Source organism: Salmo salar, chromosome ssa03 (assembly GCF_905237065.1).
Source record: "Salmo salar chromosome ssa03, Ssal_v3.1, whole genome shotgun sequence".
Taxonomy (NCBI): Eukaryota; Metazoa; Chordata; class Actinopteri; order Salmoniformes; family Salmonidae; genus Salmo; species Salmo salar.
The window spans coordinates 59,126,043-59,153,996 of NC_059444.1; the positions used below are offsets into that span (position 1 = coordinate 59,126,043).

General features: G+C 46.0%; 1 protein-coding gene across 6 annotated transcripts in view; it reads right to left on the minus strand.

Moving 5' to 3' along the window:
* LOC106600794 (supervillin) overlaps positions 1-27,954 on the minus strand; it is a 38,087-nt gene that overhangs the window by 4,671 nt on the left and 5,462 nt on the right. The window contains exons 2-29 of one of the 6 annotated variants that reach the window (XM_014192462.2): positions 20,744-21,432; positions 19,902-20,066; positions 19,516-19,692; positions 18,860-18,894; positions 17,259-17,320; positions 15,838-15,986; positions 13,587-13,818; positions 12,468-13,015; positions 12,088-12,196; positions 10,771-10,821; positions 10,503-10,565; positions 10,251-10,325; positions 10,009-10,165; positions 9,802-9,897; positions 9,627-9,707; positions 9,250-9,451; positions 8,859-9,031; positions 8,485-8,604; positions 8,058-8,194; positions 7,694-7,841; positions 6,426-6,571; positions 5,962-6,137; positions 5,725-5,863; positions 4,920-5,363; positions 2,969-3,071; positions 2,644-2,851; positions 2,401-2,534; positions 23-178 (exon numbers count right to left, since the gene is read on the minus strand). In XM_014192462.2, coding sequence (XP_014047937.2) covers positions 23-178; positions 2,401-2,534; positions 2,644-2,851; positions 2,969-3,071; positions 4,920-5,363; positions 5,725-5,863; positions 5,962-6,137; positions 6,426-6,571; positions 7,694-7,841; positions 8,058-8,194; positions 8,485-8,604; positions 8,859-9,031; positions 9,250-9,451; positions 9,627-9,707; positions 9,802-9,897; positions 10,009-10,165; positions 10,251-10,325; positions 10,503-10,565; positions 10,771-10,821; positions 12,088-12,196; positions 12,468-13,015; positions 13,587-13,818; positions 15,838-15,986; positions 17,259-17,320; positions 18,860-18,894; positions 19,516-19,692; positions 19,902-20,066; positions 20,744-21,078 — 4,621 coding nt within the window. In that variant the 5' untranslated portion in view covers positions 21,079-21,432. Of the gene's footprint in view, positions 1-22; positions 179-2,400; positions 2,535-2,643; positions 2,852-2,968; positions 3,072-4,919; positions 5,364-5,724; positions 5,864-5,961; positions 6,138-6,425; positions 6,572-7,693; positions 7,842-8,057; positions 8,195-8,484; positions 8,605-8,858; positions 9,032-9,249; positions 9,452-9,626; positions 9,708-9,801; positions 9,898-10,008; positions 10,166-10,250; positions 10,326-10,502; positions 10,566-10,770; positions 10,822-12,087; positions 12,197-12,467; positions 13,016-13,586; positions 13,819-15,837; positions 15,987-17,258; positions 17,321-18,859; positions 18,895-19,515; positions 19,693-19,901; positions 20,067-20,743; positions 21,436-27,954 lie in introns of all 6 variants that reach the window. The other 5 variants (XM_014192463.2, XM_014192465.2, XM_014192464.2 and 2 more) reach the window with 5 other exon arrangements.

Genomic DNA, 27,954 nt, shown 5'->3' on the forward strand with positions numbered 1-27,954 from the left:
TGGGCATTGAGCGGACACTCACCTGGCTGTGGCACAAAGTACAGGCTCTCCTGGACAAAGGGCATCGCCATGACAACTCCTGGCAACCGGGCAGGGCTCTGCAGCTCCTCCCCCTGGAAGGTTCCGGAACGGGCGCTCAGATGGAAGAGGCGTGGCGTGAAGTTATACTTCCCTGGATCTGAGAGATAACAACACACAGCATCTCATCACATCAACCTCTCAACCTTCCAGCACTCAGTCAAGTTCAGCTGGTGTATACCTTCTTACATTAGTCATATGTGTGTTCATTTAAAAAGAAGACATTTGGGCTGGGATATCTGTTCAGGTTATTCTGAGCTTTCAGGTATTCTGTTAAATACAGTGCCGTGAAAAAGTACTTGCCCCCTTTGTAATTTTCTCTACTTTTGCATATTTTTAGTATTGAATGTTATCAGATCTTCAATTAAAGCCTAATATTATATAAAAGGAACCTGAGTTTACAAATAACAAAAAAAAAGTATACTTATTTAATTTAATTAATTAACAACGTTATGCAACACCCAATTCCCCTCTGTGAAAAAGTCATTGCCCCCTTACACTCAATAACTGGTTGTGCCACATTTAGCTGCAATAACTGCAACCAAATGCTTCCTGTAGTTGTTGATCAGTCTCTTACATCACTGTGGAGGAATTTTGGCACACTCTTCCATGCAGAACTTCTTTAACTCAGCAACATGTGTGGGTTTTCAAGCATGGACTGCTCGTTTCAAGTCCTGCCACAACATCTCAATTGGGATTAGGTCTGCACTTTGACTAGGCCATTTCAAAACTTCAAATTTGTTGCTTTTTAGCCATTTTCGTGTAGACTTGATTGTGTGTTTTGGATCATTGTCTTGCTGCATGACCCAGCTGCGCTTCAGCTTCAGCTCACAGACGGATGGCCTGACCTCCTGTAGAATTCTCTGATACATGTCTACATGGAACTCTATTCCACATCAGGAAACTTATGCAAGCAGTAGAATAAGATTTAAAAAGCAGGTAAAAATATTCCTTATGGAACTACTAAATACTTATTTCCCTCATTAAAATGCTAATCAATTTATAACATTTTTGACATGCGTTTTTCTGGATATTTTTGTTGTTATTCTGTCTCTCACTGTTCAAATAAACCTACCATTAAAATTATAGACTGATCCTTTCTTTGTCAGTGGGCAAACGTACAAAATCAGCAGGGGATCAAATACTTTTTTCCCCCACTGTACATTGTGATATTGTTGTGTGGTGGTATTGAACATTTTGTGTTGTGGATATGTGGTGGTGTAGGGATGTTATATGATGTCCTGTTTAATCTTTAGCTCATTCAGTACAAACATAGTTCACTGTTTTATCTTTTGTTTTATATGTAATGTGGGTGCTTTGGACCCCAGGAAGAGTAGCTGCTGCCTTGACAGCAGCTAATTGGGATCCCTAATAAAATACTAAATTCAAATGTTGTCCAAAAAGTTGACTCAATTTTGCCAAAAAGCACCTGGAAACATCTGGATGATCATCAAGACTCTTGGAAGAATGTCCTATGGATAGATGATTCAAAGGTATAACTTTTTGGAGGACATGGGTTCCATTATGTCTGGCTAAAACCAAACACTGCGTTCCACAGTAAGAACCTCATACCAAAGGTCATGCATTGTGGCGGTAGTGTGATGGTTTGGGGATGCTTTGCTACCTCAGGTCCTGGAGGAATTCTGCTCTGCATTAGAGAATTCTACAGGAGAATCTCAGGCCATCTGTCTGTGAGCTGAAGCTGAAGCGCAGATGAGAGATAACAACACACAGCACCAAAACACATAAGCAAGTCTACATGAAAATGGCTAAAAAGCAACACATTTTCTAGAATTGCCTAGTCCAGACCTAATCCCAATTGAGATGTTGTGGCAGGACTTGAAATTAGCAGTCCATGCTTGAAAACACACAAATATATTGCTGAGTTTCAGCAGTTCTGCATGGAAGAGTGGGCCAAAGTTATTTTTCACACAGGGGCATTGGGTGTTGCATAACTTGGTTTATTAAATAAATGAAATAAGTATGTCATTGTTGTGTTATTTGTTCACTCATGTTCCCTTTATCTAATATTAGGTTTTGGTTGAAGATCTGATAACATTCAGTATCAAAAATATGCAAAAATAGAGAAAATTAGAAAGGGGGCAAATACTTTTTCACGGCACTGTATGTGAAGGTGTGTTTTGTTCAGGCATGAACAGGAGCTGAGAGGTGTGTTTTGTTCAGGTATGAACAGGAGCTGAGAGGTGTGTTTTGTTCAGGTATGAACAGGAGCTGAGAGGTGTGTTTTGTTCAGGTATGAACAGGAGCTGAGAGGTGTGTTTTGTTCAGGTATGAACAGGAGTTGAGAGGTGTGTTCAGTACCTTGTAGCATGCAGTCATAGGTCTTCCTGTCCTGCTGCCCAATAGCGTTCCAGAACTCCACAGGCTCCGCCCCTTCCTCCAATTCCTGCACCCTCGAAGGGCTATCACTGCTGAGGCCCAGTTCAGGAGGGCACCTAACACACAGACAGCAGAAAGCACACATAACCACATATAATACTGTTTGCATTCCAAGTAATTAATACATACAGAAGCACAATAACACATCCATGAAGGGAGACTTACATCTGAGTGAGTCGCTCCACAGCCCTCTTGCCCGCCTCCCGGGAGCTGGCGTGGACCTTACAGCCGTGCCACAGGTAGAGCGCCCCCTGTTGACTGTTGAGCAGTATGAGAGAACCTCGGGAGCGCAGGCCGCCACAGCTACAGTCCACCTCCAACAGACTGGCCTCCTCAGGCAGCTCCCCACGCACACAGAACAGACGCCAGACCCCTACGGGACACAGAGAGAGTGTAGTTAGGAACACACATCTATGCAGAACACATAGACACACAACCAGACACACACACCACCTAAATCAGAGGAGGTAAAGCCAAGGTAATATCCCACCTGTGTGGTTGGTGGTGTCCGCTCTGCAGCCTTTGTGGATGACCAGACCTCCCTGGAAGAGCTGAAGGAAACATGGAGGCTCCTGCCCCTGAGGCACCATCACCTTCAACAGGACAACAACAACAACACAGGTAGAAACATCAGTCAGAGAGCCTACTGTACTTAACAAACAAAGGCATCCTTCTCAGCAATAACACTGGTGAAACTCAGGCCTCTGAAATGCTAGGCAGGTTTAACCATAGACATCCTATAATTTTTATTTTTTATTTTTTTATTTAACCAGGTAGGCTTGTTGAGAACAAGTTCTCATTTACAACTGCGACCTAGCCAAGATAAAGCAAAGCAGTGCGACACAAACAACAACACAGAGTTACACATGGAATAAACAAGCGTACAGTCAATAACACAATAGAAAAAAAGAAAGTCTATATACAGTGTGTTCAAATGGCATGAGGCGGTAAGGTAATAAATAGGCCATAGTAGCGAAGTAATTACAATTTAGCAAATTAACAGTGGAGTGATAGATGAGCAGATGGTGATGTGCAAGTAGAAATACTGGTGTGCAAAAGAGCAGAAAAGTATATAAAAACAATATGGGGATGTGGTAGGTAGATTGGGTGGGCTATTTACAGATGGGCTATGTACAGCTGCAGCGATCGGTTAGCTGCTCAGATAGCTGATGTTTAAACTTAGTGAGGGAAATATAAGTCTCCAGCTTCAGCGATTTTTGCAATTCATTCCAGTCATTGGCAGCAGAGAACTGGAAGGAAAGGCGGCCAAAGGAGGTGTTGGCTTTGGGGATGACCAGTGAGATATACCTGCTGGAGCATGTGCTACGGGTGGGTGCTGCTATGGCGACCAGTGAGCTGAGATAAGGCAGAGCTTCACCTAGCATAGACTTATAGATAACCTGGAGGCAGTGGGTCTGGCGACGAATATGTAGCGAATATGTAGCGAGGACCAGCCAACAGGTCGCAGTGGTGGGTGGTATATGGGCTTTGGTAACAAAACGGATGGCACTGTGATAGACTGCATCCAGTTTGCTGAGTAGAGTATTGGAAGCTATTTTGTAAATGACATCGCCGAAGTCGAGGATCGGTAGGATAGTCAGTTTTACGAGGGTATGTTTGGTGGCGTGAGTGAAGGAGGCTTTGTTGCGAAATAGAAAGCCGATTCTAGATTTAATTTTGGATTGGAGATGCTTAATATGAGTCTGGAAGGAGAGTTTACAGTCTAGCCAGATACCTAGGTATTTGTAGTTGTCCACATATTCTAAGTCAAAACTTTCCAGAGTAGTGATGCTAGTCGGGTGGGCAGGTACCGGCAGCAAGCAATTGAAAAGCATGCATTTGGTTTTACTAGCATTTAAGAGCAGTTGGAGGCCACGGAAGGAGTGTTGTATGGCATTGAAGCTTGTTTCGAGGTTTGTTAACACAGTGTCCAAAGAAGGGCCAGATGTATACAGAATGGTGTCGTCTGCGTAGAGGTGGATCAGGGAATCACCCGCAGCAAGAGCGACATCGTTGATATATACAGAGAAGAGAGTCGGCCCGAGAATTGAACCCTGTGGCACCCCCATAGAAACTGCCAGAGGTTCGGACAACAGGCCCTCCGATTTGACACACTGAACTCTGTCTGAGAAGTAGTTGGTGAACCAGGCGAGGCAGTCATTTGAGAAACCAAGGCTGTTGAGTCTGCCAATAAGAATACGGTGATTGGCAGAGTCGAAAGCCTTGGCCAGGTCGATGAAGACGGCTACACAGTACTGTCTTTTATCGATGGCGGTTATGATATCGATTAGTACCTTGAGCGTGGCTGAGGTGCACCCATGACCAGCTCGAAAGCCGGATTGCACAGCGGAGAAGGTACATGAATTTGCATGTTCTATATGTTCTATGTTTTTAACTGAGGCTATGGGTGGTTTAAGATTTGAATTGGAAGAACCACCCACCTGTGTTCCCTCATGACCCCTGAGTGCAGTCGCGCCTCGCCCATTGATACTGGAGTGCCGGCCCTGCCAGATGAAGACAGCAGAGCACTCCCTCCCAGGCTGCCCGCTTTGATCCGCTGGGCTGAGAGTATAGGTCCAGCGGACCAGGTACGTGTCTCCTTCATGAAGCTGCCCTGGGCTCTCCAGCTGGGCCTCGCTGTCCTCAAACTCCTGAATGTGCCAGGTATCCACGGCAACAGTGCTCAGCTCCACCTGCTGCCCGTCCACCAGGGGTACAACCCCATGCCCCCTCTGAACGTCCACCCCCTCCAGGACTGTAGGGACCACCCTGTCCCCTGGCAGCGCCACCCCCTGCCCTGCCACCAGCGCCTTGGCATCACACGCACACAGAGACACACACTCTAACTGCTGCTGGGGCTGCTGGGGCAACACTGGCATGGCAGTCTGCACAGAGAGAAACAGTAGAGAGAGGAAGGGAGAGGAGAAATACAGTCAAAGACCAGGCATCTTTCTCACAGTCACTCTGAATCTGTACAGGATGGGTCCTATTTGGCTTTGAGTCATGTGTTTTGCACATTGACTCGGTATCCCCTGTCTATAGCCTCATTATTAGTATTTTATTGTTGCTTTTTTAAATATTTTCTTTTACTTTAGTTTATTTAGTAAATCTTTTCTTAACTCCTATTTTTCTTCAAACGTTATGTTGGTTAAGGGCTTGTAAGTAAGCATTTCACGGTAAGGTCTACAGCTGTTGTATTCAGCGCATGTGACAAATACAATTTGATTTAATCTTTCTCTAACTAACCTGTGCCTCCTCTACCACCATTGCAGTGGTCTCCTCCTTATCTCCAGCCCACTCCAGAAACTTCTCCCTGAAGAGGGCTGTCTCCTTGTGCTCAGAGACACAGCCAAACAGGGCCCAGTCGGGCCGTCTTTCACCTTGCCTGTACACAAATCCCACACATAATGTATCAATGAATACAACAGTATGTATTTAAATTAGGTATTTTACTATGTAAGCGCCTGTGTGGTGTGTACCTACGGCTGTATGCTGGGGTTGCAGTGTGTGGGGTCCAGTGGGTTGACCCTACAGTTGCTATAGTCGTAGGGACCACCCCACACCTGCTGGGCCAGCTGTACAGCCACACTCCTGTCGCCAGGGGCAACATCCTTCCCATGCCACAGATACACCTCGCTGCCAAAGTCAAACACCAGGGCCTGGTAGAGAGACAGGGGAACAAACAGAGACAGAGAGAGACAGAGACAGAGAGATAGAGGCAGAGACAGAGAGACAGAGGCAGAGACAGAGAGACAGAGGCAGAGAGAGAGAACCATTCAGAGATCAGATTCTATCTGTAGTGTTGAAAATCACACAAAAGTTGACAGATGGCATTCCAGTTTATAATCTTTGTATTGAGTTAAAACTCATTGATTGATATGCAGCACCAAGGCAGTAATGGCTGAGAAGCCACGGAAACACACAGGGGGATCCAGGGAGGGACTGACCTCAGTGGATCCCAGTAGGGAGACAGTAGGGATGGCTGCCCAGGCCTGCTCATGAGGTACCAGTCTGTTCTCCACCAGCCTGTACAGACAGTTAGACTCCACCACCCCACTCTCATATAGCTCATCCTCCTCTGGGGCTCCCGCCCCTACAGGGAACACACACATATACGATCACACATACAGTACACAAAGACAGACGCAAATGGTCACTTACTGGTTGCTTGTATACTTACTTACTGACTGACTGACTGACTTACTTACTTAATTACTTAGTTTACTGACTGTTTGACTAACTTTGTTTACTGACTGACTGACTGGACTGACTTAGTTTACTGGCTGACTGACTAACTTAGCTTACTGACTGACTGACTGACTTAGTTTACTGACTGACTGACTGACTTAGTTTACTGACTGACTGACTGACTTAGTTTACTGACTGACTGACTGACTGACTTTTAAGTAAGTAAGTCAGTCAGTCAGTTTATTGACTGACTGACTGACTTAGTTTACTGACTGACTGACTGACTTAGTTTACTGACTGACTGACTGACTTCGTTTACTAACTGACTGACTGACTTAGTTTACTGACTGACTGACTGACTTAGTTTACTGACTGACTGACTGACTGACTTAGTTTACTGACTGACTGACTGACTTAGTTTACTGACTGACTGACTGACTTAGTTTACTGACTGACTGACTGACTTAGTTTACTGACTGACTGACTGACTTAGTTTACTGACTGACTGACTGACTGACTTAGTTTACTGACTGACTGACTGACTTAGTTTACTGACTGACTGACTGACTTAGTTTACTGACTGACTGACTGACTTAGTTTACTGACTGACTGACTGACTTAGTTTACTGACTGACTGACTGACTTCGTTTACTAACTGACTGACTGACTTAGTTTACTGACTGACTGACTGACTTAGTTTACTGACTGACTGACTGACTGACTTAGTTTACTGACTGACTGACTGACTTAGTTTACTGACTGACTGACTGACTTAGTTTACTGACTGACTGACTGACTTAGTTTACTGACTGACTGACTGACTTAGTTTACTGACTGACTGACTGACTTAGTTTACTGACTGACTGACTTAGTTTACTGACTGACTGACTGACTTAGTTTACTGACTGACTGACTGACTTGCTTAAAAGGGCGTTCTGGTTGTTTTAATAGGATATTCACATAGTTTGTACAGTTCTTATGGTTTTGTCTACTGAGTAGACTAGTTGGTGACTAGTTCTAGTCCGACCTCTGTATTGTGTCTTTCCTCCCAGAAGGTTCCAGAAGTCAGAGGCCAGGCTGTTGTCAGTATTGACCCCCTCCTCTAGGTGGATGACCCCACAGGCCAGGCAGCCCAGGTCCCCCTGTGTCTGGATCAATGATGCCAGCTCTGACGCCTGGACAGAGACAGCAGAAGACAAGCAAACATCATCACCAGAATGTACTTCAAAGGTATTATTCAAAAGTCATATATGGTTTGAATTACAGATGAATAAGACATCCAACAGCAATCCCTCATGAACAATACAAGGCAGGGATTTAGTTAGTGGCCAAGGAATTGAGAGTAGCCAGTCAGTATGTGATACAATGTGTGTGTCGTGTGGAAGTCGTACCTTGGCTTTCTCTGTGGTGTTGGCGAACTCTCCGCTCCAGAGGATGCAGTGAGTGGGTGTGACCAGCAGGAAGCAGTCTCCACTGTTCAGAGACCTGGCTGTGGGCTCCACCAGACGCACTTGCACATGATGCCAACCTGGCGCCGTAGGAGACACACACACATTTACATTACAGTCATTTAGCAGACGCTCTTATCCAGAGCGAATCACAGTAGTGAATGCATACATTTCATACATTTTTTTCCCCGTACTGGTCCCTCGTGGGAATCGAACCCACAACCCTGGCGTTGCAAACAACATGCTCTACCAACTGAGCCACACGGGACATGTTGAATAGAGAGTTTGTATGCACACACGCATGCACACATACACACTCATAAACGCAATCATATGATCGCGCGCGCGCACACACACAATCTGTACTGACCTTTGATGTGAATGAGCATGAGGTTGCTGATGGGCAGGTTGTTGCTGTTCCTTACTGATTCTGTGGAAGTGACATCATGCAGGTGGACGTTACTGAAGTCCTCTGTACTGGCCAGACCTGCTAGAGTTCAGGACAGACATGGGACAGAGAGATCAGAGATGAGAAAGTCGTAAACAGTATATAAGAAGATTGATGAAAGAAAAGAGAGAGAGAGAGAGAGAGAGAGAGAGAGAGAGAAAAAGAAAAATACAGAGATAGCAAGAGAGAGAAAGAAAAATTCAGAGATAGCGAGAGAGAGAGAGAAAAATATAGAGAGAAAGAGAGAGGGAGCAAGAGAGAGAGATATCTCTCTGGTATATGTTAACATCACTCACTCGTCTCCACCTGTGTCCTGTTAGTGTTCACGGTAGCCATGGTGACTCTCTCTCCCATGAAGTCCTGTCTGATGTCATCGCGGGCCGCCAGAGCACGCAGAGGGTTCCGGGAGCCCTGGGTCCTACGGGATGGACGCACCGACCGCCTGTGCTGTGCTACTTCTGATGTCAGCCTGCACACACACACACACACACACACACACACACACACACACACACACACACACACACACACACACACACACACACACACACACACACACACACACACAAAGAGGCATTAAGACACAAACACAGGCAATGAACACAGTCATACAATTAGATAGAAGTGTACATGTAAACACATACACCCCCCCCACACACACACACACACACAAACAAACAAACTCACATGGGTGTGTTTGTCTGGCAGAGGGCACTCAGGTCCTGTTCTGGGTCAGTTCCAGTGGCAGCTCCAGCCCCAGCAGGGAGGGCAGAGGGTGAGTGGGGAGACACCTCCCTGTAGAAACCACCACACGTCTCCTGGTCATCAGGGGTCATGACCTTCTTCACCCCCACTGAGGTCACCTCCAGGGGCGTATCCTGGGGAGCGGCTGGGGGAGGAGAGGGGGACAACATGAGAGAAGTTACAGGTATTCTACTTCATTAGGATACTCAAAGCATCACTGAGAAAAACACAGGAAGTGAGACAATAGACACTAGTGGATAGACTTCCTCTCTTAATCTGAGGTTTGTACAAATCCTCCTAGAATAGATAATAAGACGTACTATTCAGCCTGTCCACAATGGAATCCAGTTTGTCCAGCTTTGTGTCCTCTTCCACCTCCATCCCAGGGTGACTGGAGATCTCTGTTGAGAGGAGAACCAGAGGGCAGGGAAGAGGATCTACAATCACAAGCCAGACACAAACATCTTTTCTCTTTTGTGGATGGGGTATGTTTACCTTCAAATGGGCATGCTGTTGCTGTGGCTTCTGTGGAGGGTCTCTTAGTGTGAGATGGAGGGGTCTCGTCTATGTCTGATACAGGGGTCACCAAACCTGCAATGGGAACAATCCCACACAGGTCTGAGTGAGGGAAGGAAAGAGAGAACGAGAGAAAGAGAGAGCGAGAGAGAGAGAAAAGGAGAAAGAGAAAGAGGGAAACCTCACCTCTTTTCGCCAGGCGTCCGGCCACAGTGTACTGGGCTGAGTCGTTGGCGGCTCCTCTCCCTCTGGTCTTCCACTGCTCCTCACTCTCCTGTAGGGTTCTCATGCGCTCAGCCACCGACGCCTGTGGCAGCTCCTCCGCTTCTACTGGTCTAGTCTGCTGCACGGGCAGAGACCGGGATCAGATGCCATACAGTAACACCTACCAGTATGTGTGTGGGGGGGGTTTTGTGTGTATGTGTCACCTTCTGTCTCCATTGGGGCTGAGAGCGGGTCTGTGTGGGAGAGGAGACCTCCTGGGCCTCATAGGAAGAGCTGGTCTGAGGAGGGAGAAAAAAACAGGATATATGAAGGGGGAACTACGTCAACATGTTTCACTGCAGTATCAACACAACTCAAATCACAGCACTCAAACAAGCACATTTAAATAGAAAATTGAGGGCAATGGACACACTTCACACTCACACACCTGAACATGTGCTTGCACACACACTCACCTGATTGTAGCACATGACATATTGAGGTGTACTGTTAGAATAGACAGAGGAAAAGACAGGAACCTGGGAGGAGGGGAGGAGGGGAGGAGGATAAAGGAATAAGCTCAGGATTGGGTAGAACAGAATAGATTTAATATGACTTGGACTAGCAGCATAGTCAACAAACCAGGGTAATAAGTTAGGTTCAAATAACTAAACACAGAGGTTTGTAGGCAATAGGGTGCACTATGTAGGGAATAGGGTGCCACAGAGCCAGCACTCCGCTTACCCAGCACTGAGGGTTGACAACTGGTGCATCATGGGAGATCTCATTGTCTTCCTACAGGAGCAGAGAGGGGGTGTGGTCAGCAAAGCCAAGAAAAAAAGAGTGTGAGAGGAGCGAGCAGGTGAAAAAAGATGTCAAACGGGAGAAAAAGAGGGTGAAGAGCGATGAGAAAATGTATGGAGAGCTCTCACACACACACATACACACACATACACACACAACCCAGTGAACTGTTGTCAACACTGTCCAGCTAAGGGGGCCTAATGGGGTCAAGAGGGTGTTCATGGAAGCCTCTCAGTCTATCTGTTAACATTCCAAGTCATTCAGAGCCATTCAGCCCATTCCTGGGCATTAGCACCAGCAGAAGCTGCACCCATAAATAAGTAAAGCAAGGTACGTAGCTCTCAGTGATTGAATACATAGTAAGGTATGGGGCTGGTGTAGAGGTGCTATGATATTAAACACATACCATAGTAAGGTATGGGGCTGGTGTAGAGGTGCTATGATGTTATGATGCTCTTTTGGTTTCAGTGGAATGGCAAAACTATAAGAAACTCTGATATTAAGCACTCTGCTTTCTGAACCAGCCAACACAACATATCTCGTCTACCTTCAGAACAGAAAGGACAGCTAACTCCTCCTACCTGGCCACGCACTACGCACCTTTTAACCTTTTCACCTTTTTCTAAATAAATATACTATTTCGATATAATTTCCGGGCAGTGTGCGGACAGCTTCCCCTCTTTTAAAATGCATCCCAAATCCAGGCCATCTCCCCTGTGATCTATCCCCCTGGTGACCCTCATCCTCCCCTCTTTCCCTGACTGACAGGTTACACTAAACCCACTGGTTCCAGACAGCCACCCAGAGGATTAGAGATTACAAGTGGAAGACAGGGCCTTTTCTCTGGGCTGGGCTGGTGTGGAGTGTTACAGTGGGACCAAGCCATAGTATCACAGACCCTGGGGACTAGGGATTGTCTGGGAGCCTCCTGTGGATCTATCTATCTATCTGACTGAGAATGATATGTCCACAGCTGTCCGCTGCTCTGCTTTCCAGGCTAAGACTGGATTTGCCCCACTGTAATTCTGAGCCAACATATTCAAGAGGCTAAACACAAGTGCAGACCCAAATCAACTATAACAGTCAACCAACTGGCTCCAAAACACATGAGCTCAGTCCGTGTGAGATTTCCAATGCAAAACAGTGATGTCAGCATCTATCCACTGCCCACCATTCCCAGTAGCTGCCAGCTCTGACTGAGGTGTGTCTGTGTGTTTAGACTAAAGCGAGGTCCAGTAAAATGGCCGCTGGTCTTACCTTCCTCTGGTCCGCCAAGGTCACCTGGACGTGTTGTCTGGGAGGAGTGTCTCTTCTCACCCTGCCCCCCCTCTCCTCCTCTTCCTCTTCCCTGGAAGCATCTGACAGCCTGCACAGAGGCAGAGGGGAGGTCTAAAAAAATAGCCATGCAAATCTCTCTCTCGTGCTCATGCTTGCTCGCACACATGCTCGCCATCACACACACACACACACACACCTAAAAACACAAAGACAAACCTTCCATGACACTCAGCAATAAAGATCCCTCCTGCAGCACACAAATGTCAATACACGCTCAGGGTCACAACGTTCCCTCAACGTTTACACACAAACACATCATTTAAAAGGCCTGTATGTTGGCTCTTGTGTTAGTTGTGTACCTGTCTCTCCCAGAGGTGTTCCCAGGGGGGTCCATCTGCTTTCTCTGTTCAGCCAGGGAAGGCCTCTCCTCCTGGGGGTGACCCTGCTCTGAGGAGGGCCTGGCTGGGCCACACACGGCCACCGTCTCCCTCCTGTTCCTGTTCCTCTGTCTCCAGGGGGCAGAGGAGGCTGGTCTTTCTCTACAAGGCACTGGTACATTATCATGTCTTTCTGCCCTCCTCTCCTCCACCTCGTTCCCCCTCTCCCCTCCTCCGTTCTGGTCCAGCTGTCTGTCCTCCCACATAGTGTCTCTGTCTCGGTCCCATACTGGTCCTCCAGAGGCGCTCTTCCTCAGGATGCCTCTGATCTCTCCTGGCTCAGAGTCCCTGCGCTGCTGCAGGCCCTGCTGGGACGGGTCAGGTCCTGTGGTAGGCTCCACGTCGGCCCCGGGTCGAGGCTGGGCCTGACGCACCTCACTGGACCTCAGATTGATGGACTGCTCCTGCTGCCGGTCGGAGAGGGTGGGGGACAGGCGCAGCGGGGGCAGTTGGATGGGGCCTTTCTGGAGCTGAGGGAGGACAAAGCGAGAAGAATACTGTCAGAGACATGGAGATGGTAGATTCTACTCATCACAATAGTGTAAATTAGTATGAAAACTATAAGAAGAAGAGGTTACTACATATTTCTGAGTCATCAAGTTGGGCCTGTCTAATTTTAGTGTGATTGAATTGGACGCGAGTGTAATGTTACCCTCTGGACAGTGTTATGGTCGATAATGGCTTGATACTGATCAATTAAAACTGTTGATCAATCCAGTGCTCACAACAGTTAGAAGCACAGAGTGGGACATTCAATTCGGTGTACACATACACTTACTCACTCCCTCATGCTCACGTCAACATCCAGTACACACACACACACACACACACACACACACACACACACACACACACACACACACACACACACACACACACACACACACACACACACACACACACACACACACACACACACACACACACCTGTGTCACAATCCACATTTCTCAGTTAAAGAATGACACACACACAATTGCCAATCATCTCTAATATTCCCCCTTCCATTCCTCTGAGGATGTCTTGGTCCCACTCCCACTCACCAGGCTGACCTCCTCCACGGTGATGGGCTGTGTGCGGTAGCGTGCCCCCTTCTGCCTGCGTCTCTCTGGGGGGGCATGGGGAGTGGCGTCCCCCTGGCTCCCTGGCAGGGAGAGCTTGTTGAACAGAGCCAGCTTCTCGCTCATAGTCAGCTTATTGTTCTCATCGTCCTCCACTGCCTCCGCCTCGGCCTGCACAGCCTGGGCCTCGCCTGACTCTGCTGGCTGGGGGGTGCTGCAGGGACATGGGGTAGATAGGTAGGAGAAGGTGGTGAATGGAAGTCATGGATGAATAGTTAATAGTTAAAACAGAGAAACAGCCCTGTTAATTAAAATGCGGATTGACACTAAGTGGCAGTGTTTTTACAACTAATGCCGGTTTGCCTGAGGCTGATGCCGTGCAGGTGTTTGTACACGTGCATATACACACACTCTCAAATAAACACATACAAGAACACACACATACATGTAATAGTGCCAGACATGCACACAAACATATACAGTCCTTTGTTTTGAAATGTATTATTATTATTTATTTATTTTTGCATTGTTGTTTGCTGTTTTCTTCTGTGTTTTCCTTTTTTCTCTTTAGTTCATTCTCTTGGTTGTTGGTGCATTGTGGGGTTCTTGGGGGTGGGGAATGGAATTAATTGTATTTTTATTTTTTTTATTCCGGGGGGGGGCTGTGGGAGGGGTCTCGGATGGTTGAGGGACAGCTATTGGGGAACTGTGGGGGGATCTTGGAGGGTTCGGGTTTCACAAGATTGTGATCATGGAAAAGGAAACTATGACATATATTTTATATCACTATCAGGCACACGCAGCCTCACACATAAGGATGGCTCTGTTGCGGAAAGACTGATACATGTTTGATAGTGTCTTGATGCTGTATTGGTTGTCCTTCATGTTCTAATACTTTAATGTTACCCCCTCCTTGTGTTTTTTGTAAAAAAAAAATTAATTAATGTTTTTTAAATAAAAAATCAAAAAAGTGGATTGATAGGAACTGTGGAACACAATGTGAGATATTTTTAATGCATGGCAGTAAATCAGTGTTTTAGCCTCCTCTCTGACCTGCTCAATGTAATGGCAAAATGTAGCTCTCTACCTAAATAGACATACCCAAAATATTTTTTTATCATGAGAGGGCCATAAACAATACCTAGTAATGTTTATACTGCGAAAAAGATTCAAAATCTCACCTTTCTGATAAAAATTGTTATAAATTCCTGAGGTGTAGTCACTTTTGAGGACACAAGCTCAAGGACACGGTACAAATATGATACAAATATAAAAAAAATTATATTATGTATTTTCTATTCAACAAAACTGTATGAATAAGACTTGAAATGACAAATGCTTTCTAAATATAGTACAATCAAATTATAAAATGATTTAACTATAAGATTTCACCTTACTTATAACTGAAAAATACATATTTGTATGTTTAGTGTTAGAAAAATGTGGCATATTTTCTTAAGGTCTCTCTTGATTAAAACTTCTGCCCCCACCCTTCTGAACATCGCACAGGGCTCTAGCTTGGCTTCCTGAACTCGTTATGAAATGGCCTTTCATCTCATATTAATCTTGTCCATCTATGACAAATATAAATATTTTTTTGTTTAATATCTATGAATTATTTTAGATTACTTTGATAAAGTTGGTTATAAATCGTTATCTGAATGTGCTAGAGAGACGAACCCACGCTCACCCGCTGCGCTAGGATCTAAAGGATTGCAGGCATGTGCTTTGTCAGTGGCTGTGATGCGTTCAGCCAGGAGTTGATGGACAGTCGGAAGAGCGAATGAAATGGTAGGTGGGACATCCCAGCTTCAAGTGGTGTAAGATTTCACAGCCTAAGTCACACAGGCGGAAGAGAACTAGGGCTATTGCTGAATGCAAGCCATTTCGATCTACGGTGTCCACATTGATTCTTAAGTGAAAATGTTGGTCGGAACCGGTACCAAATGTACACTAGTCCCCTCTTTAGGGGAGTTTACACCTAAGCGGTACCATACCAAAATGCATTATCTAGAATGCTATACATAAACCAAATACCATAAACCGTATCACAACTATAATCAGTTATGATCTCATGACCTGCCTTCCATGTGGATTCCACAACCCACTGGGCAAGGAATTTTTATGTGTGAGAGGCTAACGTTTTTTTCATACGGTCTGCTACCTCATTCCCAACAGATACAACATATCCTTGTACATTGACCACCGAGGTGTGACCCTTGACCATGCTCACCTGGTGGCCACCACCATCTCCTCACAGGTGATTGGCTGAGTGAGTGAGCGGTGCTCGTTGCCACGGCGTACTCTGCGCTCATACGCGACGCTGCCAGAGCGAGGCTTCAGAAAGGAGGAGGCCTCAGGGGCTGCTGACTTCTCTAGCTCCTGCAACAGAGAGAAAGACGGAGAAGAGAGAAAGAAAGAGCGAGAGAAATAGTCATTCATAACATTTATGTTTATATTTGATAGGTAATATCTGATTTGACAGGTAATATTACACGTTGAACAATAATGCCTTTGCCACAGGTGTATAATCAACATTTAGATCAAACAGAGCATATAATAGTGATTGAGAAATGACAAAATGTCCTCTCCTTTTTCATCTCTTTCATTGAAAGACTCTCTCTTTCCTGGCATGTGAATGGAGGTGCAGTAGGCAGCGGAAATGGGTGGGATAGCTGGTGAATAAACCAGGGATCTGTAAGGTGCTGTGGGTGGCCTATGTAAGAAGGTAGAGGAGAGGGATAGAATGCCAGGCCTGCAGGTCACACTGTAACCAGAGCTCCCTCAGTAGTGTACCGTTACCTCCCTGGCCCTTCCCTCGGTCCCCTCCCTCTTGGCCCTGCCTCCCTCCTCCACCAGCCAGCCTGACAGAAGCTAGCTGCGGGCTAATTATAACCACCTGTTAATGGCTGTTCATGGCTTGATAGTCCCCGGCTACTTTTCACCTAGGTTTTGACAGATGCTACGTGACTAAAACCCACCAGGAAGTGAAATATTGGGGGGGGGGGCAGTCTGTCTTGATTAACAAAACAGACTGCCAAAGGCTACATAAACAATAAAACATTGACCAATGGGAGTAAACTAAGAACAGAAGGGTACATCTGCATGCACTCTGTGGTCTGGCTTCCTATATGTCCTCTGCCTGCATAACTGATCTTATTTAGGCACCATGTAGCGATATAAAGTACAGTACTAATACACAAGGCCCTGTCTGGATCAGAGAGCAGCACCTGTTTGGCCATTCATATTCCTCAACATTCGTTCAGTGTATTCAGTTCTGCATGCTCAGCTCAGCCTGCTGGCTCATCATGCGTTGCTCTGTGACTGTAAGGTGAGCAGCCTCTCTCTCTCTCTCTCTCTCTCAATTCAATTCAATTCAAGGGACTTTATTGGCATGGGAAACATATGTTAACATTGCCAAAGCAAGTGAAGTAGATAATAAACAACTCTCTCTCTCCTCTCAACATGGGCTCTGTTGTGTCTGTTGATGTACTGTTGTGAGTCATAAGCCCTGTGTAGCCCCCCTGGTCTCCATGGTGATGACCTTTTGTGATCAGGCATGGAGACGGACAGCATGGTACAAGGGAACAGGAAGGGGGTCCTGGGAGGGGGTCCTGTTGCACAGCCAAGGTTGAGATAGATGGACGTGCTTACTTTAAACAGAGACATCTTGGCCGCCACACTCATCTTGGCTCTGTCGTCTGTCTTCACATCAGCTGGGGGGGGGAAATACATGACATTAAATATATACATCAAGTCAGGCAAACAGAGGTAAATACATTAGAGGTAAGTGCATACACACTCAAAGACACACCATGTTAAAATGCTAAATCCCTGTCAGCCGGTCTGTGTCATCAGCAGGGATATCATTTTGGCATCACTGAGCCTGTCAAACACATTAACCCGAACCCTCGAAATAAAAATAGGCAAACAAAAAAATGTAACAGCAGCCCACACACCTTGTGATCATATAGCAGTCCCTGTCATACAGCAAAAACAGTTAACCTGCTCATAGTAGCCTGGGGAGAGATACAGTCCAGAGAGGCTACCTGTCAGTCAAGCCGTCAGTCCACTGCCACACAATGAGATAGACAGATCTCTGTGACTGATCCCTTCGCGTGAGACCATCGCCCTGCACCTGGCACTCACTACACTGTCAGATGGCACCACCACCACTATCTCCCAGCTGGCACCGCTGGCTGCCTACTTCTCCTCTCACCTGTCCTGAACTTAACGACCACGCAGTTCATCCTTTGACCAGGCAGTTGGGTAGTTAGGCAGCAACGCTGATCGAGTGAGTGTCAACTGTCCCTGTTGTTTCTAACGCCGCTCTCAATGGCCATTGAACCATGTATTTTAGGTGGACAGTCAAATGAATGCATGAGAGAGAACTTATTGGACAGCTACTGTGTACAAGTGGGGACTATTTTTTATAGTGGCAGTGTGGTGCTCAGGCATGCTTTTATGGCTCATAAATCCATCACCACCGAGGAACTTCAACATTCTACCGTCACCCTGTTCCCATCTGGGTCTGGTGGAGTGTTTAAAAATAAAAGCCCTTGATTTATTTTATGTTCTGTTTATTATAGATGTTCTGTAAAGGCAACTCCGGAGTGGGGTTGAGTGTAAGTAGAGGTCAGAGTATATTCATCAGGTTTACTGTTATAAATGCACTGTTATACAGTAACTATTCGTTGATATAAGTTTGTGTGTTAATATGAACGGTTGTTTTTGACCCGATGTTGTCCTCCCCCCTTTTCTCTTTCTCTCTGTCTGTCTGTCTCGCTCTCTTTCAGCAACTGTGTGATGACAAACGCCTATTACAGTAGCCTGCTGAGCCATTTTATCACACGCTACTTGTAGAGACAAGTGCTGATCAGAGAGCTTTGCCACCTCCTATCGCCCATGTCGGCATTTCTGTGATATAGAGAGAGTAGAGAGAGAAGGGGGGGGAGCGAGAGAGAGAAAGAGAGAGAGACAGCACACGCTCTTCTTTGTCCCTGTGTTAAACATTATCACTCGCAAGCCACACAGCACTATGCCTGTGACCCCCTCTCTCTCTCTCTCTCTCTCTCTCTCTCTGTTTCTCTCTCTGTTTCTCCCTCTCTCTCTCTCCCTCTCTCTCTGTCCCTCTCTCCCCCCACTCAGTTAACACAGAGGCAGTACAGAGGCTGTACAATAGGCAATGGATCAGCCGTTTGTGTGTGGCAAAATAAAACAGGCCATGTGAGAGCCAGGTGGGCGGGGTTCGGTACCTTTAGCGTTCTCCTCTTCCTCTGCTTCTAGCAGCCTGTGGGACACAGACAGAGGGAGAGAGAGAGAGAGAGAGAGAGAGAGAGAGAGAGAGAGAGAGAGAGAGAGAGAGAGAGAGAGAGTCAACACGAGGTCATTGGCTGAAACATGCACACAAGACAAAAGATGAGAGTTTGACCATGCTCATTCCTGCCTGGTGTAATTCTCTCTTTTCACTCTCTCTCTCTGATGTCTGTGCGGGTTACTGTATCTCACACACAGACCCAGGTTCCTGGGTCATATCTGCATGTGCAACAAAGCAACACTGTTCATGTCATGGTTGCTATTAAGCGCCATGAACGGATGCAAACATACATGCAAATCATGCCTCTTGCCAGTGTACCAAGGCCAAACTATTTCAATAAATAACCAAAAGGACCACCAAAAGAGATGCTCCGATATGAGAGGACAGTAAATATCTGGAAAGCATTTACATGCATGCAAACCATTATCACACACTATCAAAACAATCAGCAAAGAAACAAACCACGGCAATGGCACAAAACACTGCAAACCTCTCCACCTGAAGAGTAACCAAACTAGGGCAGAGCCCCAGGCTTGACCTGCATGCTCTGATATGACATGGTTGATATGGCTGGCCTCAGCACACAGTCCCTACCCGCCGCTCTCCTGCACCTCACAGGCTGTGATCGGCTGTGTCCTGAAGCGCTCGTTGGTTTTGCGGCCCCCGCCTGACACCCCAGGGACATAGCGACGGGTGCGCCGCCGTCCCCCCTCCGAGCCCGGCTTTACAACCAGGTCAAGGGAAGAGGCTGCACGGCCACTGTCAGGACTACTATCCCCAACCACAGAGGAACAGGGTGAGCATCAGGAGAGAAGGGGAGAGAGAGATGAGAATAAATCTCCAACTGGAAGCAGTGGGACAACTCCCACTAACACACACTGTAGACGCATACAAACAGAAACAAATAGAAGACTGACGCCGACACATATTCAAAGTAACAACACACACACACACAGGCCGTTTCATGCAGGAGACCCTACACTTTCTCAGGCTGTGTTCCAGTCCCGGTCTGCTGCAGCAGGGCACTCCTCAACTGACCCACCGACACCCGCGTTTGCAGCTGGGCCGCGTCGTGTCCAGGGGTGCCTGGGGGAGCTAGGGGCTCCACCCCACTCAACATGCCGGCAGAGCCAGAAGAACACTTCCTGGAGGCGGGGGAGGAGTTGGGGAGGAGGGAGGTGGGAGGTGGGAGAGAGGTGGCGTAAGGAAAGTGGCAAACTACCACAACTACACCAATTCCTAAAGAGCACCCCTGACAAAGTAGTGTACCTCTTAAAGGAAAGGGAGTCCAGGTCAGGAGGATATAAAACACACATGGAGGAATCAATGTGATCTCTGCTGTACTAGTACTGCATGACGCTGGGAGTCAGGTTTAGCTCGCTCCATTTGAATTAGCAACAAAGGCCATAAAGCACAGGTGAACTCTGACAACTGTTTTACGAGGCTGAAAGGTCACAGGAAAGACTTTTCACTGGAAAATGAGCTTGGTGACTGGAAGGGGGTTGTTTTAAGAGGTGGTTACACATAATATGGTTGTTTCTATTCATCAATCTGTTGTTAGGGAACAGGGAAAAGGCACATGGCCTGATACTGTATAACACAGCAATTCACTGGCCAGCAGGCATTACCTGCATACTTTCAGCATAACTAGGTTCAGTGGTCTGAGTCAGCATGTGGGGTGACATCACAGACAGAAACAAAGACAATTGTCAGTGTATGCAACCTGTCTGCTGCATCACTCTTTGTTTACTTGTCTTCCTGATGGGGTTGAGACAGATCTCCACTACTGATTGGCTAATTGCTACACATGGAAGGGACTCACCTTTGGAAGTATGTTGGGTCTGCAGCAGTGTCTGCCTCAAAGCCGTTGGAGACTCTCCGTGGTTCTGACTCCAGAGGGGTGTTACTCTCCCAGTGGAGGCCCCTCCGGCCACCCTCCGGCCCCCCCGCTCTGCCGTTCACCCCCCCAGAGAGGGTCCTGTCTGTGGAGGGAGGTGCGCCGTCTGAGTTCATGAGAGTCCCATCCCTTCTCACCCACTTGGATGGAAGCTCCTCCATGTTGCCATAGCGTTCTTGCAGCTCACGCCTCCTCTCAGCCTTGTAGCGGGCGATCCGCTCCGATCTGGGCTCCAAGTCGGGGTTCTCTATAGTGTCCATGCTGCCTGTTCCACTCCCTGTCTGTCCGTTAGTCAGAAGGTCTCAGTAGGTCTCCTTTAACAATGACCTGGGCATTGATGACTCAAACCTCAAGAGATTCCCTCCTACGTCACTTCTCAGCTATCAGACACCAAAGGATAAATGGATGTTCAAAAACCAAATCCTCCTCCAGTAAGTTAGTGTGTGCTCCAAACAACCGCAAACACCAGTCAGATATCCTAATGTGCTCCACCAATCAAAAAGTCCAAAGTTGGCATGTGGAACCAATCAGCACCTCCGTCGTTGGCATTGGGAATGTCTTCTTCCAATCAGCAGGCTGTCAGACAGATGAATCCTTCCTTTGAGCTCATCGCACTGCTGAGACAGAGGGAGCAATAGAAACATCAGATAACTGCGCAATCTCACTTTCTCAATCAGTTAGCCACACATTCATTCACTACCAGTTGAATAACACATTCACTGTTTGTTTCACATCCGCATGTTCTTCGTTAAGTCAACCACTATGACATAAACAGAGCACCAGCGTACCACTGCACTATTAAATCAAATAACATGAAGCTATGATGACAAAAAAGCGAAAGAATTTACAGTAGCCAGAATTTACACAAGTCTCTCTCAATTCCACATAGCATTGGACCAAAACAAACCATACCTAGCTGAAATGTCCCTTATAAAATCAGCGTCTTGCTTCATCTCATTTTATAGCAGCATGCCATCTGTAGGCATCCAGCTACATTATAATTGCCCCCTCTTTTCATTCCCATGCCCCTGTCGTCCGTCTCCCTTCTCTCCTCTTTCCTGCTGAAGCCCTGTAAGTTGACCTGTTGTAGGCTGCTCTGCAAAGCAGGAATCTCCACTTGCACTGAAACCCTATACTACTCCCAGCCAGCCAGCCAGCCAGTCAGCTCCACTTCAGTCCTACAGTACATGGCTGACTTTCTGCAAGTTGGACAAGATCAGTCCCTCTTGCTTTCAACGTTAGTTAGTGCCTTCTTATGTTAGCGAGCTGAAAGGTTGGAGACGCTGTCCGGCAAGTACTAAGTTCACTAACAAAACAAAATATTACATTTACAAAATAAATCATATTTCAAATAGGCCTCACCAGAGTTGGTATAGTTTGCTGGTTGTTCAAACCCAATCATGGTTCATGTAGGCTACAGCATTCATTCGGATCCTCTACCAATAACATGGTACTAAACATGTCATTGGGAATGTATGTCCCTAGAAATATCCCTGAGCAGGACTGTCCATAATCACTCATCTGACAGTCTAATGTCTCTCTCAACAAGCAAATACATGCAAAACCTCCATCCTGGTTATTAGGTTGCCTGGCTGTTTGAACACAAACAAGGATCGGAACCACTAAACATACAATTGAAGTCGGAAGTTTACATACACTTAGGTGGGAGTCATTAAAACTCGGTTTTCAACAACTCCACAAATGACTTGTTAACAAACTATAGTTATGGCAAGTCGGATAGGACATCTACTTTGAGCATGACACGAGTAATCTACCTAACAATTGTTTACAGACAGATTATTTCACGTATAATTCACTGTATCACAATTCCAGTGGGTCAGAAGTTTACAAACACTAAGTTGACTGTGCCTTTAAACAGCTTGGAAAATTCCAGAAAATGATGTCATGGCGTTAGAAGCTTCTGATAGGCTAATTGACATCATTTGAGTCAATTGGAAGTGTACCTGTGGATGTATTTCAAGGCCTACCTTCAAACTCAGTTCCTCATTGCTTGACATCATGGGAAAATCAAAAGAAATCAGCCAAGACCTCAGAAAAATAATTATAGACCTCCACAAGTCTGGTTCATCCTTGGGAGCAATTTCCAAAACGCCTGAAGGTACCACGTTCATCTGTACAAACAATAGTACGCAAGTATAAACACCATTGGACCATGCAGCCGTCATGCCGCTCAGGAAGGAGACGCATTCTGTCTCCTAGAGATGAACGAACTTTGGTGCGAAAAGTGTAAGTCAATCCCAGAACAACAGCAAAGGACCTTGTGAAGATGCTGGAGGAAACAGGTTCAAAACTATCTATATCCACAGTAAAACGAGTCCGATATTGACATAACCTGAAAGGCCGCTCAGCAAGGAAGAAGCCACTGCTCCAAAACCGGCATAAAAAATACAGACTACAGTTTACCTGCACATGAGGACAAAGATTGTACTTTTTGGAGAAATGTCCTCTGGTCTGATGAAACAAAAATAGAACTGTTTAGTCATAATGACCATCGTTATGTTTGGAGGAAAAAGGGGGAGGCTTGCAAGCCGAAGAACACCATCCCAACCGTGACGCACGGGGGTGGCAGCATCATGTTGTGGGGGTGCTTTGCTGCAGGAGGGACTGGTGCACTTCACAAAATAGATGGCATCATGAGGTAGGAAAATTATGTGGATATATTGAATCAACATCTCAAGACATCAGTCAGGAAGTAAAAGATTGGTCGCAAATGGGTCATCCAAATGGACAATGACCCAAGCATACTTCCAAAGTTGTGGCAAAATCGCTTAAGGACAACAAAGTCAAGGTATTGGCGTGGCCATCACAAAGCCCTGACCTCAATCCTATAGACAATTTGTGGGCAGAACTGAAAAAGCACGTGCAAGCGAGGAGGCCTACAAACCTGACTCAGTTACACCAGCTCTGTCAGGAGGAATGGGCCAAAATTCACCCAACTTATTGTGGGAAGCTTGTAGAAGGCTACCTGAAACATTTGACCCAAGTTAAACAATTTAATTAAAGGCAATGCTACCAAATACTAATTGAGTGTATGTAAACTTCTGACCCATAGGGAATGTGATGAAAGAAATAAAAGCTGAAATAAATCATTCTCTCTACTATTACTCAGACATTTCACATTCTTAAAATAAAGTGGTGATCCTAACTGACCTAAGACAGGGAATTTCTATAGGATTAAATGTCAGGAATTTTGAAAAACTGAGGTTAAATATATTTGGCTAAGGTGTATGTAAACTTCTGATTTCAACTGTATATAAATAATGACATCACCACATTTGTATTCTCAATCAGTAGGGACTTGAGCCATTTGCTTGGCCGCCAAAAATTGGTGTGTGAGTGGTGTTCTGAAATGGCTAAATGTTAGCGTCAGCATTCCTGTCCCTTTCCCACCACAGCTGAAACACAATGGGGCCTAGGGAACAATGAGCAGAGCGAGCTACGGGACTCATAGGACTTAGTACAGCAGAGGTACTGCAGGCCTAAAGGGCACTGTACTCTGTGGTGGTCTGTAACAGTCATGGTTTCACCATAAACAGATAAACACAGACATCGCTTACACTATAGATACTCTATGGGAGTATTGGGAATGGTGTGAGACAGAGTGTCTTCCAGATTGCAAGCTTATAAACGGAAGACATGATTGACTTTTAAATTGATTTTGCATTCACCCCTGACTTTGACTACAGCTCTCAGACAGTGTGAGCAAGTGACTAACATAGAGCCAGGTGAATCTGCAAATCTGACGTTGCCGCGGACGACAGCAAAAGGCCATGCACCGAAAGCTGAGCTGTCAGACGCAGTGATCCCCACGGGACATCAAGATCAGAAGGGCAGCTGTGTTTGTGTGCTACGTCTGTGTATGTGCGTGTGCTCATGTGTGTACGTTTGTCTATGTGAGGTCAAGTTCAACACAACCACAAAATTGACTACCACAAGAATAGAGACAACCCTACCTTCCCAAGAGTAACAGAGGGCAAGATGAGAAACGTCCCAATACCATGTAATTGAGTGAGAGTAAGACAATGAAGAAGGAGACAGTGTCCATCTTTTTGGCAGACCGGTGCAGAGGTCATGTGACGGGCTAGGCAGGGCTGGATTGGGTGAGAGAGGTTGGTTGCCATCTGAGCTCAGCATGGATCATCAGTCCCTAATCCAGTAACACTAGTTAACAAGTTTGTTCTAAAGCACCCAGAAGAACAGACTAGTTAGTACTCGCTAGGAATACACAGAGCAATGATACTGTATACACTATTGCCAAGATAAAGTTGAATCAACTTGCAAAAGTAAGTTCACAGAGAGGTTTTAATGAGGTAAAACGGAAGGTGAGTATCGTATCTCCCCACATGTCATTGTAAACAGAGCTGAGGTGAAGTAGTCACGGACACTATCTTTTATGTCCCTCTTTCACCCCAGTCCCACGCTGACCCTGAGGACACACAGGGCATTGAAGAACTGCTACGAACAGCTTTAATGTACATTATATATACAAAAGTACACTACCGTTCAAAAGTTTGGGGTCACTTAGAAATGTCCTTGATTTTGAAAGAAAAGCAAAACATTTTGTCCATTAAAATAACATCAAATTGATCAGAAATACAGTGTAGACATTGACTAAATGACTATCGTAGCTAGAAATGGCTGATTTTTTGCGGAATATCTACATAGGCGTACAGGCTAATTGATCATTAGAAAACCCTTTTGCAATTATGTTAGCACAGCTGAAAACTGTTGTTCTTATTAAAGAAGCAATGCAACTGGCCTTCTTTAGACTAGTTGAGTATCTGGAGCATCAGCATTTGTGGTTTCGATTACAGGCTCAAAATGGCCAGAAACAAAGACCTTTCTTCTGAAACTCGTCAGTCTATTCTTGTTCTGAGAAATGAACGCTATTCCATGCGAGAAATTGCCAAGAAACTGAAGATCTCGTACAATGCTGTGTACTACTCCCTTCACAGAACAGCGCAAACTGGTTCTAACCAGAATAGAACGAGGAGTGGGAGGCCCCGGTGCACAAATGAGCAAGAGGACAAGTACATTAGAGTGTCTAGTTTGAGAAACAGATGCCTCACAAGTCCTCAACTGGCAGCTTCATTAAATAGTACCTGCAAAACACCAGTCTCAACGTCAACAGTGAAGAGGAGACTTCGGGATGCTGGCCTTCTAGGCAAGAGTTCCTCTGTCCAGTGTCTGTGTTCTTTTGCCCATCTTAATCTTTTCCTTTTATTGGCCAGTCTGAGATATGGCTTTTTCTTTGCAACTCTGCCTAGAAGGCCAGCATCCCGGAGTCGCCTCTTCACTGTTGACATTGAGACTGGTGTTTTGCAGGTATTATTTAATGAAGCTGCCAGTTGAGAACTTGTGAGGCGTCTGCTTCTCAAACTAAACACTCTAATGTACTTGTCCTCTTGCTCAGTTGTGCACCGGGGCCTCCTTCTCCTCTTTCTATTCATGTTAGAGCCAGTTTGCGCTGTTCTGTGTTCTGTGCCCGAATGCATAGTACCAACTGTAAAGTTTGGTGGAGGAGGAATAATGGTCTGGGGCTGTTTTTCATGGTTCAGGCTAGGGCCCTTAGTTCCAGTGAAGGGAAATCGTTACGCTACAGCATACAATGACATTCTAGATGATTCTGTGCTTCCAACTTTGTGGCAACAGTTTGGGGAAGGCCCTTTTCTGTTTCAGCATGACAATGCCCCGTGCACAAAGTGAGGTCCACTGAAATGGTTTGTCGAGATCAGTGCGGAAGAACTTGACTGGCCTGCACAGAGCCCTGACCTCAACCCCATCGAATATCTTTGGGATGAATTGAACGCCGACTGGGAGCCAGGCCTAATCGCCCAACATCAGTGCCCGACTTCACTAATGCCCTTGTGGCTGAATGGAAGCAAGTCCCTGCAGCAATCTTTCAACATTTAGTGGAAAGGCTTCCCAGAAGAGTGGAGGCTGTTATAGCGGCAAAGGAGGGACCAACTCCATATTAATGCCCATGATTTTGGAATGAGATGGTCGATGAGCAGGTCTCCACATACTTTTGGTCATGTAGTGCAGGACAGTGGCAGCTCCTGAAGTTAGGACGGCACATAATAATGGCTGGAAAGGAGCAAATGGAATGGCATCAAACACATAGAAGCCATGTGTTTGATACCATTCCACCTGCACAGCTCCAGCTATTACAACAAGCCCGTCCTCCCCAATTAAGTTTCCACCAGCCTTCTGTGATGTAGGACATATTACCTCTCTGATTCAGAAGGGTTGGGTGAAATTGCGAAGACACATTTCGGTTGAATGCATTCAGTTGTGCAACTGGCTAGGTATCCCCTTACCAGTGGCGACCCATCATTCAGGGCAGATGGGGCAGAGTCCCAAAAATAAAAAGGGAGGCTTGCCTGTTTTGCGTCTTTTTTGTTTTCTTGAGTAAGGCAGCTCCAAAATGCAGGTGTTTCAGCCTAGCTCAGTGCTTTCTGTGGTGGTGGGGCTAGCCAGCAGAAAAATACAGAGCATTGCGTCGTGATTGGTTCAGTGTTCTGTCACTCATGTGGACACTACGTCACCGCCAAGTCTAAGGGTAGACCTCGAAAATTCAAGCCCCTTGGGTGCTGCCATAGAGTTACATTAGAAGTGCCCATCGAAGAAGGCTCAAGGTCATTGGCCACAGATAAAATCTTAGCTAGCAGTCATCATCATGAATCAAGTCGACAATCTACTGGCAAATCCTTTTTAATCCCTGTCATATTTTTTATTTAACCTTTATTTAACTAGGCAAGTCAGTTAAGAACAAATTCTTATTTACAATGATGGCCTAGGAACAGTGGGTTAACTGCCTTGTTCAGGGGCAGAATGACAGATTTTTACCTTGTCAGCTCAAGGATTCGATCTAGCAACCTTTCAGTTACTGGCCCAATGCTCTAACCACTAGCCTACCTGCTGCCCCAATATGAAGAGAAATAATGAACAGAAATTATAGATAAAACGTATCGGTGCTCATCGGCCATTGGGCATAAACATTACATGACAAGTTGGATATCGCAAATTCGACAATGAGTGGTTTGGAAGGAATCAGTGGCTAACTGCAAGCATTGCAAAGCAACTGCAAGCATTACAAAGCAATCATTAGCCTG